Raw genomic sequence first — 21,890 nt, forward strand, 5'->3', positions numbered from 1 at the left:
CTCCTGGGCTGGAGAGATGGCTCAGAGGTTAAGAGCACCGACTGCTCTTCCAGAGGCCCTGAGTTCAATTCCCAGCACCCACATGGTGGCTCACAACCATCTATAATGAGATCTGGCACCCGCTTCTGTATACATAATAAACAAATTTTAAAAAAATTATGATTTCTAAATTCATAGCTATCCCCTAACAGGGAGCTAGCTCAGCCTCTAGCAAGTTCTTTCACGGATAAAGGCTTCACTTCTGGGCGTGGTTTCATAAAGTGGGGTGTCGGAGCTGACCACCTGGCCTAAAAGGAAGAGTCCTGGACCCACAGCCTGGGGGGAGGGGATGAGGAGGCAGCAGCCGGGAGAGGGCCGAGGTGCCTGTCCCACATCAGGGTCCCATGGCAGCTGCTCGCTCCTTGATCCGGAAGCTGCGGGAACTTGGAGGAGCAGGAAGTCCTAACACTGAGGCTGCTGTCCCTGAGCTGTGGCTAAAGACCCCTGCAGGTGTGGGTCAGGGCTCCTGCTAATGGTTGACAGCTGGAGCCAATGTGTGGCCAAGCAGCTGACCTGTGTCCCCAGCAGGAACTGCTCCAGGAGGTGGAGCCTCCCCTTTCCCTTTCTCTTCCTCTTCCTTCAGGTCAGCCAGAGCCAAAGCACGCTTTTCCTGGTACTCTGGGCTTCCTTACCCTTTCTGTGAAGAGGCTGCCCTCCAAAATGCTGGCTTATCTTCCCCATTATCCTCCACAGCTTTGATTTACAACTTGCCTGTCCTGAGGTTTTCTTTTCAACTCTGATATATTATCCTTGATCTGTGGGTGGGTGCGGAGATGCCTTGGCCTCCACTCTACAGTTGGTATTTCCAACTTAATCTGGAGACATCCAAAGACCTACCCACTCCAAACGTGTAGTTCTAACCACCAGACGCAGTCTGAGGTTGACATGACCCTTTGTGATGAGCTGAGTGGGTGTTCCCAAAAGATATCCATGCCAAGTACCTGGGACCTACCTGTGCGTGGACCCTGGCTAGAAGAAAGGTCTCTGTAGACGTGACTAAATTGAGGCTCTCAAGATAAGCTCACCCTGGATTACCCAGACCACCCCAGCACAATGTCAGGTTCTCAGAAAAGCAGAGGGAGACCTCAGATACCAAGGACGTTGAGAGGCTGGTGATGACAGGGGTAGAGTCTGGAGTGATGGAGTCACCACCCAAGAACACAGGAGTCACCAGAATTTAGAAGGGACACGTAAGATTCTCCTCTAGGACCCCAAGACGCCCTGCTTTAGATTTATGGTCTCAAACCTTGAGACTGTATGTTTCTTCTACATTTGTTACAGCAACAAGAGGAAACACGACCTATGTGCACCCCAGAGCCCCCATCCAGGTAAGAGCCCCCATCCAAGTAAGTTCCCCTGTCCTGGAACTCACTCTGTAGACCAGGCTGACCTTGAACTCACAGAGATCCGCCTGCCTCTGCTTCCCGAGTGCTGGGATTAAAGATGTGTGCCACCACCACCCGGCCCAATGCATCCCCTTTTATAGATGGAGAAACTGAGGCCCAGAAAGGGGACACTTGAGTGGAAGGGCATCTCCGCAATCTCAGCTTTCCTCTGGGTTGATTTAGCTCATCTACATATCTTGTTGATCTTTACGATATTAAAGAAATATCTCCAAAATAGAGTCACCATACAGAGGCATAGGCAAAGTAAGGATCCGGATAACATCTGTGGTAGCTAGTGTTCATCACCCTCACACAAACCCTGAGACACCTGTGAAGAGCGGCCCTCAACTGAAGAATTCCCTCCATCAGATTAGACTCGTGGGCATGGCAATACCCACCTGTGACCCCAAAGCTCATGAGTTCAAGGTCGGCTCACCATAAGGAAACCCTGTCTTAAAGTCGTAGCTGAATGACCCACAGGCCCTTCCTAGGCCCAGGGCTCTCTTCCCACAGTGCAGTGTTGAACTAGAAGTCAGAATCCCTGGTGGGCAGACCGATGGGTCGGGAGCCATGACTAGGTAACAAAGAGGGTGAAATTCCAAGACTTGGCTGGCCTCCCTGCCCTCCTCACTTGAGACATAAGGGCAGGCTTCCTCTCCTGCGAGTGGGCCCCTCTGCCTGTGGACCAACCTGTCAAGTTCAAGGTGGAGTTTTCCTCCCCTAATTTAGGGTTGGTCAGTTTGAACAAAGACAGGGAGGCCGACTGGTCCACACATTTGGGGTAAGCAGGTCCTACCCTTTAATTCTTGAACTAGATCAAGACCCTCAGACTGGGTGGCTGTGGGAGGCCCTCACCTTGATGGACAGAAACAGCTGTCACGGAAGCACGGGGGTCCCCGGCATTCGGAGACGATCAGCTTTCCTGCACCGGCCCCATGGAGACAGTTGACACACACACACACACCTGCTCAATTCCTAGGGACGTGAAGAGCACAGACGGGGCCTTCAGGACACAGCACCAGACGGCCGCTGCAGCTGTCTGCCCTGTACGGGGGCCCAGAGGGGAGCCGGATCCGAGGAAAACCTACCAGGGTAGAAGTCAGAGGTAGTACACTTTATTGACCCACTTCTCCCTAAATCTCGAACCCAGGACAAAGCCAGACCCTGGGCATCACCTGGGCCTCCCTCCACCAATCTGAGAAGGTATCTCACAAGCAAGGGGCCTCCGCAGTAGCAGGGGTGGGCATGAGGGTACCAGCCAGGGGAAAGGATGAAGGGCTCAAGGGCGGGGCTGGGGGCACCCCGAGGCCCACCAGGCCTGGCCGGCCCCTCCTCTTCTGAGGTTCCTGGTGGTTCACAGTGAGACTGGCTTTGATTGGCAGGGGCGAGGGATGGGCAGTCAGCCCCCGCCCACTCTCCTGCCCACCCCTGGCGTGACTCCGAGCAGGAAGGATGGAAAGCCAACCCTTGGGTCCCCCTAGGGGACAGGGGAGCCGCTTCTCCGGAGGGGCAAAGGGTGCTGCCTCGTTCTCTCCCCGACATCCTCCTGGCGGTCAGAAAGGTCATCCCCGTGCACTCCTGGCTCAGAAGTCTTGAGAACATCTTAGCGTGCTCACTGCCAGTCCCCGAAAGAAGTGGTTTTGAAATCTAGGAGTTGACTGGAGTGCGCTGAACGGAGCAGTTAAAAACCTTGGTGACTTGGTTTAAAAAGGCTGCTCTACCTTGGCAGGCCTGGAGGGGCCAAGAAGGGAGACGGTAGAAGGGGGTTGCCCACGGCAGCCAGGGGGTGCCTGGGGAGCAGGTGGAAAGAGGCAAGATGCAGGAAGCAGGAGTGGGACTTGGCAGGTCGCCTCCAGTGCCGCGGCCCCGGGGGTGGGGCCCAGTGTCGGGCTGTCAGGCCTTGTGTTCGCTGTTGCTCGGGGGCTCCTTGTGGCCAGCTGTGTAGTCCGAGGGGTGCTCGAGCCCCAGCATCTGGCGCTGCACCAGCTTGGCGTAGAGGCCGCCCTGGGCCAGCAGCTGCTGGTGCGTGCCCTGCTGCACCACCCGGCCCTTGTCTAGCACCACGATGAGGTGCGCCCGCTCCACGGTGCTCAGCCGGTGTGCAATGATCAGCACCGTGTGTCGCTGCAGATTGCCGTGGATGGCCTGCTGGATCTGCAGGGGACAGGGGACACAGAGGCTCAGGGGCTGAGCAGCATCGAACTCCCCACCCTCCCCGGACTCCAGCCTTGCTCTGCCTACACTTCCCCCCTGCTGCCATCTGACATTCAGTTCTTGGCCTGTCAAATGAGGGCCGAGATAGAACCCAATTCCTGGGGTTCTATTTCAGACAGCCCAGGTGCTAACCTAAGGGGTGCCTGGAGATATTACCCTTCAGCCCCCAGGCCCAGGCCAAGCAAAGCAGTTCATCAGCAAGCCCTGAGGCTACCACACCTGTTAATCTCTTCCCTTTACTTCCCACTTGTGGGACTCCAGCTTTCCTGCTGGCCCCACCCATTCCCCTTACACACAGGAAAGCACACTTGGGCTGTGTGCGCATGACACCGAACACGTGAACATGTGTGGCGGTCAGAGGACAACCTGTGGGAACTGGTTGTTACGCTTCATCGTGAGTTCTGCCTTCTCCCTGCTCCACGCCACTCCTGACCTGGGGTTTTGAACTCCCTGCTGCCCTTGCTCCTCAGAACTCCCCAAGCTGGGTCCTTTGCTTTCAGGTCTCAGCTAAGAGGTGACTCACAACCTGGCTCTCACAGCGAGTGCCACAGAGTGCAACCCCCGTGATGCCACTGTGCTGCAGAGGGGCTCCTAATGCACAGTGACCCTCGGGTGCCCTCCTGGGAACATCCAGCATTGGCGTATGCATTTCCTATCTGAGTCAGTACCTGCCACAGGCCCCCGCCACCCTTCCCTAGTGCATTTACTAACAAAGACTGAGCATGGGCCCCTCCGTTGCTCTTGTGATATACATTTCGCTCCTACAACCATAGATGTCTCTCAAGGACCTGAGAGCCACTGTTCCAGAACGTGATCATAGAGGTAGGGAGAGTCCTGTCACCATCCTCTGAGGGAAGTCACAATCAGAACTTATCACTACTGCTGGACACAGGGCGTGCTGTATGCCCACACTGACAGACATTCTGCTCCAGTCCTGTCCCCTCCTCCCTCCCTGGCCGTCCCTTTAAATGCCTGGCACCTCTGTACCAGGCGAAGGGAGCTCAGCTGTCTCTAGCTTCAAGGCACTCCCTGAAGCCCAGATGTGTGCATGCTGGGGAATGGCTGCCCATCCCATCAGCGGCATTGATGACTGACAGTTTTTCTCGGTAGCACAAGCCACAGGGAGGCCCAAGCTATTTCCTTGTTTGTGACCTGTTTGTCCCATGAGCCTGGAAATGCCATGGGGACAGAGGTCTTGTTTGGTCAGTCTATCTCTGTAACTCCAGTGTCTAGAACAGTGCTTGGGACCCGGCCAGTCACCATCTGTGCGGAGAGCAGACTGATGCTTGGTGGGATGGGCACGGACAACTAGCCAGCAGGAAGGACATGGCCACTGAATGAAGGTTCCAGGGAAGAGGCTGTGTCGGCAAAGGCTGTCTGTCTGATTAGAGCTGCAGTGAGCTGGGGGGAGTTGGAATGTTGACAGTCTAGAGACTGATTACAGCTTATCTTGGGCTAGCTTTAGCCCCCTAAATTGCCATTCTTCATCTACCTCTATGTCAGAGCTAACATCCCGCAACTCAAAGCGAAGCTGAGACTCCTCTTGGCTATAACCTGTCTCTCTGATGTTTCCACCAATGCATTTGAAAAGTGTTTTGACTTATGACTTTCTCTGTTAACAAAAACTTCATGGAAGGGCTTCCATGTTGGAACATGGAATTTAGGATAATCTATGTGCCAGGCTGAGGTCCCTCATATTGGCTCCAGGATAAACTAACTTCCTTTGAGGTGAGAGCCATGTTTATTTATGGTACCCAGTGTGGGATCCAAGAGCCATCCACTGTTTACCAGAAGAGTAACCGGTTGGAAGTGAGGTACTGGTAGGGACCCACCGAGTCTAAGCCACATGGCGTTTTACCTCCTCAGGTGGATGGTGGGGGTCCTTTGGGGTGCTCTCGGGCCTCCCTTGCTTGGGCCGCTGGCATTTGTTGGTCTGGGCTGGTTATCCAAGCTCCTGTGGCAGACCCCTTTATGACTGGGCTTTGCTTCTAGGTGTTTGACGCGTTGGTATTATCTGCTGTGGAGCATTTTGGTCTAGATACTTGGTTTGGTTTTTTTACAGGCATTTGGAGACTGCCTGACTTGCTTTCAGTTTTTGTTCACTTTTAGGCATCTGAGGGCTTTGGTTTTCTTTGTGATACTTTGACTTTGTCCCCTGACTCTCCTCAAGCACCCAATTCCATTCCTTGGCTTCTGCTTCTGGCAGCCTTGTTGCCCCGAGCTGAGGCCTTTTCTCAGCTCCTGGTCCAACCCAGCAGACATACTCCATTTCTGGGTCAGAAGGAACGTGATTGGCTCGGTTGGGAAGACATATTTAATCACCCAGGGTTTTGATTCTCACATTTATAGAAATGTTTGAGGCAACTCCAGAGCCAGTGGAAAAGCTAGCCTCAGGTGAAAGACGGGACATAAACCTGACGAAAACACACACTGCTATTCCTAGCTGGCTGAGAAAGGCTTGCAAATTTTTGTTGTTTTCTGAGACATGGCTTCTCTGTGTAGCCCTGGGTGTCCTGGAACTCACTCTGTAGACCAGGCTGGCCTCGAACTCACAGAGTTCCATCTGCCTCTGCCTCCTGAGTGCTGGGATTAAAGATGTGTGCCTCCACCTCTGGCTCTTGCAATTTTTCAGAGGAAAGAAAAGGTAGGAAAAAGCTTTCCAAAAAAGAGTAGTGTTTAGGAATAAAGCAAGTATGGTGTGATGCTTTATGTGATGAGTATAGACTTTGAACTTGAAAGTATTTGAAAAGATGGGAGATCAACCACATATAACTTGGCTTCATGATTCCCTCGAGGGGGAACATCTGACATTCCAAAACTGTTAATCATGAAGGGGCACCCTGCTTTATTTGGAACACAAAATCATCTAAGAAAGGAAAAGAAATTATGAAAGTGGTAACTTACAAAAATTAGTACTGTTACATGTGAATTAAAGGATACATTAGAAATCAATTTTAGGGGGCTGGAGAGATGGCTCAGGAATTCAGAGCATCTGTTGCTTTTGCAGGGGCCATTGTTGGATGCCCAGCACCACACAGGGGATCACAACCATCCATGACTCTAGTTCCCAGGGATCCAATGCCCTCCTCTGACCTCTGTGAGAACCAGGCCTGCATGTGGTACACATACATACATGAAGGCAAAACACACACACAAAAGTCAAATAGAGTAAAATTTTTAAATATCGATGTAGTAAGAGAACTAACAGTGCAAAATCCTTTATCAAAGGCAAACAGTACGGCCTGTTTTAAAGATAAAAGCTAGAGAGAAAAAGGAGAATCCATGTTGTATTAAAATCCCTACTTGTGAAGGCCACTTTATCCTGGTAAAGACCCTGGGGCATGTCTTACAGTTTCTCCTTTAAGCCCTGGGTTTAAGCCTATGTTCAAATATCTTTATTCTACCAGCCCGGCTAAGGTTCCTTTCAGTGTTGAATCCACAGATCTCTTTGGTCTGAGCTCCGTGGGCCACAGGAGGCATGCCTTGAAGCCATGGTGAGTGGCCCTGTCTGTGGCTCGGCTGCCCAGCGTGCCTGGCCCTTACCTTGGGCTTGCTGCTTTTCTCTAGCCAGAGGCCCACTTAGCCTTCCCTAAGTCCACTGGCATGCAAGAGGGAAATCAATAAAACCCAGCTGCTGCCTGTGTTTAAACTTTACACTGCACAGAAGCATTTCTGATCCCAGGGCCTCTAGGGATGCCTGAGGAGAACCAGCCACCTGAGCGGCTGAGAAATGCTGGGTTGAGGATGCAGGCTCAGTCCCAGATAAGGACTGCATTCCAGACTGCCACTGGGCCGGATGATGCCTGAGCCAAAAACTGTTCTTCATTTTTCTCTTAGATACACACACTTGTTCACCAGTGGGGCATCCCCTCCCTCTTGGCTATTTAAGATCTTAAAAGAGGAAGTCATATGAAGTCTCCATGACCAACCTCACCTTTGGATCTTTATACCACTAAGCCTTTCTTCCATCTCGCTACTATTTATTTATTTGTTTATTTATTTATTTATGTATTTATTTATTTATTGAGACAGGGTTTCCCTGGGTAGCCCTGGCTGTTCTGGAACCCATGCTGTTGATCAGGCTGGCTTTGAACTCAGAGATCTGCCTGCCTCCTGGGGTTAAAGGCATGTGCCACCACAACTCACTTTCTAAGTTTTTTTTTTTTTTTAAGTTGTTTATATGGAATCCAGAAGAGGGCATCGGACCCCCTGGAGCTGGAGTTATAGGTGGTCGTAAGCCCTGATGTGGGTGCTGGAAAGCTCTGGTCCTCTGTAAAAGCAACACACTCTTTTTTTTTTTTTTCTTTTTTTTTTTTTTTTGGTTTTTCGAGACAGGGTTTCTCTGTGTAGCTTTGCGCCTTTCCTGGATCTCGCTCTGTAGACCAGGCTAGCCTCGAACTCACAAAGATTCGCCTGCCTCTGCCTCCCAAGTGCTGGGAGCTCAACACACTCTTAATCACTGAGCCTCCCTACCTTTTTAAAGTGGGTGCACCCACTTTATGTAGCAATTGTGTAATTTTCATGTAACTGTGGTGTGTATGTGTAGAATTGTTTCCATATGTCTGTATAAAGCAAAATTTTTATTGTGTGTTCATTTATTTTTGACATACGTAATTAAAATACACATGTACAGACTCCTAACTGTGGGTATTTTGGTGATACATTTAAAGATCTGATAGACGATTAAGTCCTCATGTAAACTGAAGATGTTAAACTGGACCAGCTTCATTTTTTTAATTTAAAAATTTAAGTGTATGAATGTTTTGGCTGTATGTATGTATGTGCACCATGGGTGCACCTGGGACCCTCAGAGACCAGAAGAGGGTGTTGGATCCCCTGGAACTGGAGTCACAGGTGGCTCTGAACCTCCATATGGGTGCTGGGAATTGAACTTGGGTCCTCTTGGAAGCACAGGCTTCCGTCTCCATCCCCCAGCTTCCTTTTAGTTCATGTATTACTAAAACTTTAAGGGTGAAAAAAATCCCAACTCCAACTAGCTAAAAAAAAAACCCCGGCCGGCGGTGGTGGCGCACGCCTTTAATCCCAGCACTCGGGAGGCAGAGCCAGGCGGATCTCTGTGAGTTCAAGGCCAGCCTGGACCACCAAGTGAGTTCCAGGAAAGGCGCAAAGCTACACAGAGAAACCCTGTCTCGAAAAAACCCAAAAAAAAAAAACAAAAAAAAACCAACTTTGCTGCATGTTCAGCCAATTAAATGGCCAAGGACAAAGAGATATTTAATCAATGTGACACTTAGGAAAACAAGTGGAGGTGGCCGATGGTCCTAGATTTTTCCTTTGGGACAATGAACATGAGTTTTAAAATTAAAATTAAATTAAAATAAACAATGAAAATGAATTTTAAAATGAAAATTAAATTTGAAACAAACAAGATCTATATGATTATACAGTTTTGGTCATCCTTGGCCCTGTCTCAATCCTGGCATAAATTCATTTTCAGAGATGGGGGAACTGTCCTCTGCATACTGAACTCTTGCTGCCAAAGACAGAGAGGGAGGATGGCTCTTCCGTGCTTTATACAAGTGCAGCATTCTACGGATATCCTGGACCACTCCTGCATCTTTGAAACAAGTGACCAGGGTTTTCAAGGTCCATATCTTGACCAAGTTTAAAGATACTTACAATATCCAAAGGCAAAAAAAATTGTAATTACAAAAAAGAACCTGTAAGACTTACAAAGACATCTAGGAGTTTATAGTGGACAATCTTAGTGTGCTATAGCCTACTAATATATTTGGGACAGTTATTCATGGCTTGTTTTGTTTGTTCGAGACAGGGTTTCTCTGTTTAACAGCCCTAGCTGTTCTGGAACTCGCTCTGTAGACCAGGCTGGCCTTGAACTCACAGAGATTCACCTGCCTCTGTCTCCTGAGTTCATGTTTTTATTTTTAAAGACAAAATATTTACCATACTTACTGTGAAGGAAAAACAGACTATTTATAACTGTTAGATACAGCCTCCCAGGTTGTCATTTAAAATTCTCATTAAAAATGCTTCCTAGTCAGGGATGGTGGCACACACCTTTTATCCCAGCACTCAGGAGGTGGAAGCAGGGGGATCTCTGAGTCGAAGACTAGCCTGGTCTATAGGGTAAGAATCAGTGTCCAACTTTTCTGCTTCAGAAATAATGGCGAAAACAGAACTGTCAAGTTTTTTTTTTAAGTGATAAAAATCATAGGTATGAGATGTATTTTTTCGGTTAAAGGGAGGGTAAAGAAAAAATGAGTTTGGTCTACAGATCGAGATCCAGGACAGTCACCAAAACTTCACAGAGAAACCCTGTCTCGAAAAGCCGAAAAAAAAGAAAAAAAAAAAAAAAAGAAAGAAAGAGAAAAAGTGAGTTTGGATGTGAAATTACTTTATAAGGTAATATAAAGATTGGCTCAAAATGAATAAAATTAATGATAGAAGATTAGAAGATTAATGTATGCTGAAGACTGAAAATTAGGTACAGCTATAACTAAGTTGATTGTAATATGTTACAATTTTAATGTTAAAATTCAATACCCTGAGACAAAATTAATACTTTATTCTGTTTATAAAGCTATGATTTTCTTTTTTAAAAAGTATATGAGCCGGGTATAGTGGTACAAACCTTTAATCCCAGCACTCAGAGACAGGAGGATCTCTGTAAGTTGGAGGCCAGCCTGGTCTACATTGTGACCTCCAGGACAGCCACATAGAGAGAACCTATCTTAAAACACAAAGTCTGAGCCAGGCGGTGGTGGCGCACACCTTTAATCCCAGCACTCAGGAGGCAGAGGCAGGTGGATATCTGTGAGTTTGAGACCAGCCTGGTCTACAGAGCGAGATCCAAAACTACACAGAGAAACCCTGTCTCAGGAGTTTAAAAAAAAAAAAAGAGCAGTGACTGCTCTTCTAGAGGACCCCGTTCAATTCCCAGCACCCGAATGGCAGCTCATACCTAACATCTGACACTCTCACACAAACATATATGCAGGCAAAACACCAATGCACATAAAAGTAAATTAAACAAACAAAAAAGCCAGATGACCCCAAAGACTCATCCTCCCTGAGGAGGAGGGGGGAGACTGTCCGGAGCCTTACTCCACTTTAGAACCTAAGGTAGCAGTCTCTCACAAGGCCTCCAGCTCTGCTGACAGTCAGTGCCCCAAGAAACTCAATACTTCTTGATTTTTATGTTTCTTAAATCCTTTTATAATTAGACATTTTTGTTTTTCAAGACAGAGCTCTCTGTGTGTCCCTGGCTGTCCTGGAACTCGCTCTGTAGACCAGGCTGGCTTCAAAGTCACAGGGATCGGCTACCACTGCCCGGCTATAATTAAACTTTTTAAATCGTTTATGATATTTAGTATTTCACTTGGTTTATTCCTACCTGATAAAATAATAATCTTTGTTTTAATGAAGTCACATATGAGGGGACAGTCCTTCTGTTTTTATGACTGGTTGCTTATCCAGAGCCCCTCCTTACCTTTTTTATGTTTAAAAGATTCAGGTGTTCTCACTGTCTTTGTGACAAATATTTTTTCTCATTATTCAGTATAATTTGGCTTTAAAAAACCTTGTTTTTAAATTGACAAAAATATATTTTAAACCTCCTTTTAAAAAACTCCTTCCAATGCGGAATACTGATATTTTAGATCAGAATTCTTACAGCCAAAGTAAACATTTTCCTATTAAGAACTGTAGCCAGGTGGCAGGGGTGTTTGCCTGGTGACTCTACAGAAGTTTGAGGCCAGCCAGGACATGTCTCAAAGTCCAGTCATTTAACATCCATAGAAACAGTGATCTAAACACTGTAAAGGGCCCTATCACATGCTCAGCTGTTTACAAAGTACTTTGAACTCCATTTACTCCAGCTAGACACCCCCAAAGACTTGGGTTAATTCTTTATAACACATTCACTCACACCTCTAACAAGAGCAGCTTTTACCAAGTTTACCCCTGAAGTGCTGAGGTCTCTTGATTAATTCAGTGTCTAAACTGTCCCACAGTAGTTAGCTGAGACTAATTTAAACAATACTTGCATTTTGCTAATGAAAAGGAAATGGACGATACTATAGTGATTCCCCAGATTCCCACTTCCATTTCTGCCACTAAAGTAAAAGGACCTCATGGGTATGCGAAGGCTGACTCCCCAGTCCTAAGAGGCCTGAGCTCCTGCTCGGTCACTGTCACAGTGAGCACATGAGGAGGAGAGCAAGGGGACCTGTACTGTTAGCCCATTTCTCTATGATGTGATTTTCTGTTTAGCCTTCCAAACTAAACGTGGTAAAATGGCACTAAACTGAAGCAGGCCAGGTCAGCGCCCACAGGTCAGAGCCATGCTTCCTAGTGAGCTGCCCGATGTGAGGGGATAGCTACGCCATCAAGGGGCCAAAGGAAAAGCTAGAGCTAAAAGATCTAAGGAGACAGTTCATATTACCAAAAACTATAAATACAGGGACACGGCCAATCTGGTTTTTTAAACAATAGGTAAATTTTGGCTGTTTAAAATGTTTCTTTCAAGGAATACAGAGCAATGATTTCCTAAGTACAGAGTTTCTGTTTTGTGTGATGGAAAAGCCCCACAAACGGACAGTAGTTTCAGGACATAAGATCATGAATGTAACAAATCATATCATAAATATAGTTATTGAATGAATACTGTGAATGTAATCAATGAATACCACAAATGTAATTAATATCATGAGTGTAATTAATGAATATCATGAGTGTAATTAATATCTTGAATGTAATTCATGCCACTGAATTGTGAACTTAAAAAGGGTTACAATTACAAATATTATGTTCATTTAAAAAAATAAGGTGGAATGAAATCACCATACATTATATGTGTGTATGAAATTGAAGACAGCGATGTTCTAAAATAGGAAGTGGTGATGGTGTCATGGGCCTCTGAGGATGCTGGACTAAAGTCTATCAAATTGTGCAAACAGGCAAATTGTATCCTATGTGAATTCTTGGTCAATAAAGATTTTATAAAACGTAAAAAATAAAATATTTTCTTCATTGTTGGCATTCTTGCTTATTTTGTTTGTTTTGTTTTTCGAGACAGGGTTTCTCTGTGTAGTTTTGCGCCTGTCCTGGAACTCACTTGGTAGTCCAGGCTGGCCTCGAACTCACAGAGATCCGCCTGGCTCTGCCTCCCGAGTGCTGGGATTAAAGGCATGCGCCACCACCGCCCGGCTCTTGCTTATTTTAATATAAATCTGACTATATGCCACATGTAAATGTTATCAGATGCAGCAGGCTCACTGATGGAGGGGTGTCTTCCTCTATGGCCTCACCAGCTATTCCTCTCTCCTTAAGACTGCCCTGATTATCACCTCAACTCATCTACATCAGATCCTAGGAAGGACCTCCTAGCTGTGAGGGATGTTATAAAATTTGATAATGTGTGGCTCCCACACGCACAAAATGCCACACTTAGTCAACAAGGAACTGTGAACGAGAAATTCTGGAAATAAGTGTGCCTCCTTACAACTGTGGTGATATCTCGGGCTAGTTTCCAACCCTAAGGGCTATTCTTTGCCCACCTCCTTGTCAGACTTAACAAGCTGTGACTAACAGATAGAGCCCTTATGGAATGGATTAATTTAGCAGACCCTGGCTTCCACCAACCCAAAAGCTAAGTGTGTCATCAGACAGGAAATGAGACCCATGACAGAGCTTCGCTGGAACTGCCTCTGATGGTTTCCACCACTGTATTTGAAAAGTGTCTTGATCTGTGACCTTCTTTGTCCTGTTACTATAAAACGCCATGAAACTGGACCCTGCTGCCATACTGGATCATAGAGCGGGGAGACCCTGAGTCTGTGTTCCTGGGCCCCGGACACTTATTTGGCTTCAGAATACACTATGTATTATCCCTCTGAGGTGACAGCTATGTTATACCACTGAAAGCTAGGCTTAGAAGAGAAAAGCAGCCAGGGATGGCGGCCTTTAATCCCAGCACTCGGGAGGCAGAGGCAGGCAGATCTCGGAGTTCAAGGCCAGCCTGGGCTACAGAGTGAGTTCCAGGACAGCCAGGGCTACACAGAGAAACCGTCTTGAAAAACCAAAAAAAAAAAAAAAAAAAAAAAAAGAGCAGCTTAAAGCCACGTTGTAAGTTGCAGGGTGGGACATTTGTGCAAGGCCTTGGGGTTTGAGCCCTGGCTGCCAAACAAAAGCCATGAAAGGTAGAGGGGAGGGAGGGAGGGAGGGAACACGGAAATACACTGTACGGTGGTGCTTCCGATCAGATCCTCTGGCCTGACACCGGGTTTGTTTTGTTTTGTTTCCATGTCACATGGCCGTAGCTCTGCTTAGAGCTAGGGGTCCAGGCCCCAAAGTGTCCATGCCCAGAAGTCCCTGCTTCCCTTTCACGACCTGGGAGAACCTATAGCCGGCTCTCAGCCTGGCCACCTGCCACTACCTCCCTCCAGCAGCCCTGTGACCTCTGCTTACCAGGTATTCACTCTCTGCATCCAGAGCACTAGTGGCTTCGTCCAGGATGAGCACAGGGGGGTTCCGCACGAGGGCCCGAGCCATGGCCACCCGCTGCTTCTGGCCACCTGACAGCTGGGCTCCTTTCTCCCCTGTCTCTGCACAGAGGAGGAGGAGGCACAGGGTGAGTTATTAGGAGGCTTCTTTCTGTCACCTGGGCACCAGCTGCGCAGATATTTCTGAGGGTCCCCAGCTGGGACCACCCACATAGGGCCACTCAGGAAGAGATGCCACACATCCCCGAATGCCTACACCCACGTGCACCAGATAGATGCCTGGAAGTGTGACGGTGCCCTGCGCTATTCAAGTGGCTGACGGGGAACAGTCTTCCAGAATGCGCACTAGGTAACTCCACTGTGATGTGCTGCCCTGACAGACTCTGCTGCATAGAGACTGAGTGTCGCCATCACAGTGTGCAAACCCGCTTCAAGGAACGTCCCTATAGGTCAGGTCTCTCTCACAGAGGACCAGAGGCAGGTGTTGAGTGTGATGACAGCATTTACCAAGACAAATATTAATAAGAACAACTCAAATGTCTGTCAATAGGACACTTGAGTCAGTCAATCAGTATAAAGGCCCAAACACTTATGCAGTAAAAGAGGAAAGAAGGGGTGAGGTGAGGGGGGGCGGGGTGGGGTGGGACAGGTCCTTGCACCAATATGAAAGGTCATTGGGCTGTGCTAAGGACAAAAGCCAGGTGCATAATTAAAGGGCTTAGCTTTGTCTATAGAAGGGCAGAATAAAGACATAAAAGACCAGTGTGATGGTGTGCTGGATGGTTGTAATTCCTGCACTCTGCTCTGGGGACTGGGGTAATACAGGCTCAAGGCCAGCCTGGGCTACACAGTAAGACCATGTCAGAAAATCCAGGAAAAGGCTGGAAGAGGTGGTAGCAGGTCAAGGAACTTGCTGCACAAGCTGGACAGTGAGTTCAATCCCGGGTCCCATGGTGGAAAGGGAGAACGGACTCCTGAAAGCTGTCCCTCACACAAAATCAATCTTTAAGTGGCCCTAGTAATATCACACACTTGCACACAGTTTGTAAATCTGCAATCTCCCTGCACCACCATGCCCAGCGCTTTAAAAAAAAAATGGTGGCACACGCTTAACTGCCATGCTCATGCTTCTGCGACATGAATTTCACGTTGATGGAAGGAAAATGAAATGATGGGGCCCGGGTGCGTCGGCAGCGTCTAGGCCAGAGTCACGTCCCGGTACCTGTGCTGTACCCATCCTGCAGCTCCATGATGAAGCCGTGGGCGTTGGCCTTCTGTGCCGCCTCCACCACCATCTCGAAGGGCACGGTGGGCAGGCCATAGGAAATGTTGTCTGTGATGGAGCGGGCGAACAGCACCGGCTCCTGGCTTACCAGAGAAATCTGTGGGGGGAGGGGAGAACAAGGTGGCTAGGAGGGTCTGGCCACAAGCCACCAGCTGTCACTGGCAGCCTGCCCCCTACCCCCAGCCGGCCGGTCGGATGCCAGGAGTCTCTGGTCCGAAACCTGATATGCATGCTGGCTTCCTAGTCAGGGCCTCGGTACCCGACCCTCCTAGACCTCAGGCCTCCCAGAATGACAGTCTGGGGCCAGCAGATCTTGTTGCTCTGAGCTAAGCCAAGTTCCCCTGACCACAGAGGAGGAGGGAGGGGAGAAGCTGGGGAGGAACGCTCTCTGTGACTTTGCCAGGGGCGGGTGCATGAGACCACAGAGCACTTCCCTGGAGGCCGTCCTACTTCTACACACTCCCACCCCTCCCTTTTTTTTTGGGGGGGGGCGTGGACGACAAGGTCTTACTCTGGCATCCAGGCTAACCTAGAACTCAATATGTAGCTCAGGCTGGCCTTGAAATCCTGAGAGCCCTCCTGTCCGAGCCTCTGGAGAGCTGTGATCAGTCTCTAGCATCCACAGCAGACTCTCCTCTCCCTTCTAAGGGAGTAAGTAGTTCAAAGACAGTGTGGCCTGTGATCTGGGCTAGGAATCCAAGTCACAAAAAGAGCAGTAGGGGATGCTGGGATGGCCCCAGGACCCACATAGAGGAGGAGAATCCACTTCTGCTCCTTGTCCTGATCTCCACATGCATAGCATGACCATGTGTGCACCCCACCCCCAACACACACAACATAAACACATGGTCATGTGTGCGCCCCCCTAACATACAACGTAAACAATAGGGAGCATATTGTAATACTGTGAAGTGGACGGCTGAGAACACCCTAGCTGCTCATAAGCTGGGGATTAAATAGGCAATTGATGTGGTAATGCACATTTTTTGTGTTTTTATTTTACTTGTGCCTTTAAATACTGACACCTTTCCATGAAGACAGGAAATAAATTGGCAAAAAATTCACTGAACAACCCTGAGCTAGAACTGGAAAGGCGAGATGGAGAACTCTCGTGTCTTCATTATGAAATGCACTGAGGGCTGGGGAGGTAGCTCAGTGGTTAAGGAGCTGGCTCACAGACTGGAGGACCCAAGTTCAGGTCCCCAAACCCAACTGGTGCTGCGTGGGCATGAAGGCCTCCCTGTAACTCCAGCTTCAGAAGGCAGAGACCTGATCCCAAGAGCTGGTTAGTGAGACCAGCAGCATCCGTGAGCTCGGGGTTTGACTGAGAGATCCTGCCTCAAATTATGAGGTCAAAGAGTGAGCTAGGATGATTCTAGGAATCCACACGCACCCTCACACGTGTGCATGCACATGTACACACATATATGCCATACATACAGACACAAACATACACACAAAAATGAAAAAAGGAAAGAAATCACTACAATATGAGAAAAATCACTAAATCATCGCTGTAGGGTGGCACTTGGCAGTTTTGTGCTTTTGATAATTTAAAAACTGTCAAGTACGGAGACAGCATTCCCCAGAGGAAAGGCAGATGATTAAGAGGCATATAAATGGGGCTTGATGTCTTTAGTCATCAGGAAGTGAGGAAGCCCACAAAACACTTCCTCCGCACACTCAGCAGAGCTGAGGACTGCTACTGTCTGGGAATCAGAGCCGCTCACTCCTGCAGCTGTGAGGGGCTGCAGCCCAATGTGTCACATCCTGGGACATCTTCCACCTGCCACCCAGCTCTGCTTACATGTTTAATGCAGGGAGGCTTCCCAGCCTGTGGGTCCCGCCACAGAGACTAAAAGCTTGGCTCGCTTGCTCAGTGGTACATCACTTATCTAACATGAGGCCCTGGATTCCAGCCCTGTTAATGTACACACGTCCATTTGAGCACATCTGCTCACACTCACACACACACACACACACACACACACACACACACACACACACATACACGCACACCCCTGCTGTGAAGGGCTCTCCTGGACAGACGGTGCTGTCTAGTACACAGTCTGAACACCTGTTTATATGTCTGCACTGGATCAACTTTTTCCTTTTAATTTTTTAAAATTTATTTATAGTTTTTTTTTGTTGTTGTTGTTTCCGGAGCTGAGGACCGAACCCAGGGCCTTGCGCTTGCTCTACCACTGAGCTAAATCCCCAATCCCATATTTATAGTTTATGTATGAGTGCTCTGCATGTCAGAAGAGGGCACCAGATCCCACTAGAGATGGTTGTGAGCTGCCATGTGGGTGCTGGGAATTGAACCCAGGTCCTCTGGAAGAGCAGTCAGTGCCCTTAACCGCTGAGCCAGTCCCAACTTTTTCCTTCTTTTTTTTTTTTTTTTACTTTTTTTTTGTTTTGTTTTTTCGTGACAGGGTTTCTCTGTATAGTTTTGGTGCCTTTCCTGGATCTCGCTCTGTAGGACCAGGCTGGCCTCGAACTCACAGAGATCTGCCTGCCTCTGCCTCCCGAGTGCTGGGATTAAAGGCGTGCGCCACCACCGCCCGGCTCTTTTTCCTTCTTTTAAAGAAAATTTTAAATTACACTTATTTAGTGTGTATGTGCGTGTGTGGTATATGTGCACATGTGTGTGGTATGTGTGCACGTGTGTGTGGTATGTGTGCACGTGTGTGTGGTATGTGCGCATGTGTGTGTGGTATGTGAGCATGTGTGTGTGGTATGTATGTGTTATGTGTGCATGTGTGTGTTATGTGTGCGTGTGTGGTATGTGTGCATGTGTGTGGTATATGTGCGCATGTGTGTGGTATGTGAGCATGTGTGTGTGGTATGTGTGCATGTGTGTGTGGTATGTATGTGGTATGTGTGCATTTGTGTGGTATGTGTGCACATGTGTGTGGTATGTATGTGGTATGTGCGCATGTGTGTGGTATGTATGTGGTATGTGTGCATGTGTGCAGTATGTGTGCACATGTGTGTGGTATATATGTGGTATGTGCGCATGTGTGTGTGGTATGTGCACATGTGTATGTGGTATGTATGCATGTGCGTGTGGTATGTATGTGGTATGTGCGCATGTGTGTGTGGTATGTGTGCACGTGTGTATGGTATGTGTGCACGTGTGTGTGTTATGTGTGTGGTATGTGCGCATGTGTGTGTGGTATGTGTGCACGTGTGTGTGGTATGTGTGCATGTGTGTGTGTTATGTGTGCATGTGTGTGTGGTATATATGTGTTATGTGTGCATGTGTGTGTGTGTTATGTGTGCGTGTGTGTTATGTGTGCATGTGTGTGTGTGTTATGTGTGCGTGTGTGTTATGTGTGCATGTGTGTGGTATGTGTGCACATGTGTGTGGTATGTGTGCATGTGTGTGTGGTATGTGTACATGTGTGTAGAGCCCGTTATTGCTCTCCACCTCACTGACTAGGTAGCAGCTCTCCAGTGAACCCTGAGCCTGCCCATGGGGCTAGTCTCAATAGTCGGCTTGTTCTGGGGATCCTCTGCCATCTGAGGCTGGAATTACAGGCAGGCTGCCACATCCACTCAACATTTACACAGCTTCTGGGGATTCAAACTCTGCTCCTCACACTTGTACAGTAAAAAAAATTTTTTTTTTTTTTTGGTTTTTCGAGACAGAGTTTCTCTGTGTAGCATTGCGCCTTTCCTGAAACTCACTCTGTAGACCAGGCTGACCTCGAACTCACAGAGATCTGCCTGGCTCTGCCTCCCGAGTGCTGGGATTAAAGGCGTGCGCCACCACTGCCCGGCTGTTGTTGTTTTGAGACAGGGTTTCTCTGTGTAACCCTGGCTGTCCTGGAACTCACTCTGTAGACCAGGCTGGCCTCGAACTCACAGAGATCCACCTGCCTCTGCCTCCCGAGTGCCAGGATTAAAAGCGTGTGCCACCACTCCTGGCTTCCTTGTCCCTTTTATTTGAAAAGCAAAACAGTGATCCAAGTCATCCAGCATGACATGTGGGCAGACTCCCACCCCACCCTGATCCATTGCTACTCTTGTGATGCTCAAAAAATAAAGTAAGCCGGGCAGTGAGTTCAAGCCCAGCCTGGTCTACAGAGTGAGTTCCAGGACAGCCAGGACTACACAGAGAAACCCTGTCTCGAAAAACAAACAAACAAACAAACAATAAATAAATAAATTAAATTAAAAAATAAAGTAAAATCGAAATGACCCAAACTCCCGCCAGAGTGGGAAGTGTGGACAGATAGATGGACAGACAGCGATTCTAACAGTGACCATCCTTCAGCACTGAAAAATGCAGCACAGCTCAAGGCTCCCTGGTAACTCTTAGGTGGAAGGGCAGACATAAGGTCCTCTGCATCCTCAGGGGATGGGACCCGGATGCATCAGATTCCAGAACTCCGGCTGCCTGTGTCTCTTCTCTAAACACTTGCATAGAGCCCACACACGGCACACCCTGTGTTCAGTCCCCCCAGGCCCCTATGACTCCAAGCACAATGTCCGTACTAGTAAACAGTTGCTGTACTACACTGTTTAGTGAATAAATAATAGCAAGAAAAAAAAGTCAGTCTGGGTGTGGTGGCACACACATAATCCCAGCACTCAGGAGTCTGAGGCAGGAGGACTACTAAGAGTTTGAAGCTATCCAGGGCTACATAGAAAGATCCTTTCTCAAAAAGCCAAAAGAAGGGCTGGTAATGCTCATCAGGCAAAGGTGCTTGCTGCCAAGTCTGGTGCCCTGAGTTCCATCTCCAGCACCCACATGGTGGAGGCAGAGAGAGAATCAACTCCTGAAGTTGTCTCAACTCTGCATGGCACTCATGAACATGCACAAATGTTAAAAACAAACAAACAAACCAAAAAGCCATCATACACAGGGAAGAGAGGCCATGGTCCTGAAAGCGACTATGATAAAATTCATTCTATCATAAAAAAAAAAAAAGACATGTGAGTCGTATCGGGAGCAAGACAGGGTGACGAGGGTGAACATCGTCAAGATATTCCACACGAAGGACCCACTACATCAAACAAGGAGGAAGTGGAGGCCTGTTCATGCCCAGCACTTCAGTGCACAGCCGTCTGCACCTGCAGATGAGGAGCCCACGGGAACAGGAGGGACCAAGAGCACTTTGACTCTGCCTGGAGGAAGCTCAAACCCGGTGAGGCAGAGCCGCCTTGCAGTCTGGGTATGTCCAGAGGCGGTAAAATGAATGCCAGTCAAGGAAATGGCTGTCACATGGGTCAGGTGAGGCTTTGCTCCTAGGGGAGGAGAGGGGGCATGGTGGCTTGTGGAGTGCCAGAACGTTCTACGTGGTGAGGTCACCCTTCTCTGTGTCTGTGTCATGGCTCACGAGGAAGGGAAGGGAGAGAACAGGGCATGTGGCACTTACCACACGGTGCAGGTACTTGTGGTCATAGGCGCCGATGGGCTTGCCGTCCAGAAGCACGCGGCCACCCTGCAGCGGGTAGAAGTTCTCTAGGATGTTCACACAGGAGCTTTTCCCGCTGCCAGAGGGCCCCACCAGGGCTGTCACCTTGCCTGGGGACAGGCTGAAGGAGACATTCTGCAGGGATACAAGATGGTCAGGTCTCACAGACAGGAGGGCATCCCTCAGCCCACCCATGCCCTCTGCCTCAGCTGGGGCTGCTGGCCAGCACCTGAATGGTTTTCCTAGGACACCAGGTCTTGGGGACGGAGGTGATCTTTTTTTTTTTTTTTTCCTGAGATACTGGGGATTGAACCCAGAGCCTTATGCATGCTAACCAAAGGCTCAACCACTGAGCTACATCCCCGTACTGGGGCCCAGGGCCGTCTATAACTTACTATGTAGCTTAGGCCAGCCTTGAACTAGTGGCAATCCTCCTGCTGCAGACTCCCAGAAGGTGGAATTATATAGCCCAGCTCTCCTTTCACTAACTGGCCTGGCACTCGTTCGTTGCTCTGCAGCCCAGGGGGCCCGTGAACTTGTGGTCCTCCTGCCCTGGGCCCCCCAGGACTGGCTCAGAGGCTCCTTCACACTTGCAGTCTCCTGTCTAGAGTGTGTTCTGCAGAGAGCCACCTGTTCAGCTCCCGCTTCCTGGACAGGTCCTGTTCAAAGGTCACCTCGGAGGAGCAGCCCTGCTTCTCCTCAGCAGAGCTGGGATCCATTACCTTGCCAGTACTTCTGAAGGGGTGTGGCATGCAAATTAAGTATCGTGTTTCCATGACTGCAGCCCTTCTCCAACCCACCAATCAGACTTCGGGTTAAGTTACTAAAGAAACTGGGCGGTGGTGGCACATGCCTTTAATCCCAGCACTGGGGAGGCAGAGGCAGGGGGATCTCTGTGAGTTCGAGGCCAGCCTAGTCTCCAAAGCGAGATCCAGGAAAGGCGCAAAACTACACAGAGAAACCCTGTCTTGAAAAACCAAAAGAAAAAAAAAAAAAAGAAACAAAGAAAAGTTGCTAAAGAAGCCCCCCCTCCCTCCAACACACACAATCCTTTTTT

General features: G+C 48.6%; 1 protein-coding gene across 2 annotated transcripts in view; it reads right to left on the bottom strand.

Moving 5' to 3' along the window:
* Window positions 1-2,517: 2,517 nt before the first annotated feature.
* Window positions 2,518-21,890, bottom strand: part of Abcb9 (ATP binding cassette subfamily B member 9) — a 39,206-nt gene continuing 19,833 nt past the window's right edge. For both annotated transcript variants that reach the window (XM_052755421.1, XM_052755422.1), the window contains exons 9-12: window positions 20,795-20,968; window positions 15,345-15,504; window positions 14,088-14,224; window positions 2,518-3,578 (exon numbers count right to left, since the gene is read on the bottom strand). In XM_052755421.1, the coding sequence (XP_052611381.1) occupies window positions 3,318-3,578; window positions 14,088-14,224; window positions 15,345-15,504; window positions 20,795-20,968 (732 nt within the window). In that variant the 3' untranslated portion in view covers window positions 2,518-3,317. The remainder of the gene's footprint in view (window positions 3,579-14,087; window positions 14,225-15,344; window positions 15,505-20,794; window positions 20,969-21,890) is intronic.

This window comes from Peromyscus californicus, unplaced genomic scaffold (assembly GCF_007827085.1).
Source record: "Peromyscus californicus insignis strain IS unplaced genomic scaffold, ASM782708v3 Scaffold_2__1_contigs__length_46816999, whole genome shotgun sequence".
Lineage (NCBI taxonomy): Eukaryota > Metazoa > Chordata > Mammalia > Rodentia > Cricetidae > Peromyscus > Peromyscus californicus.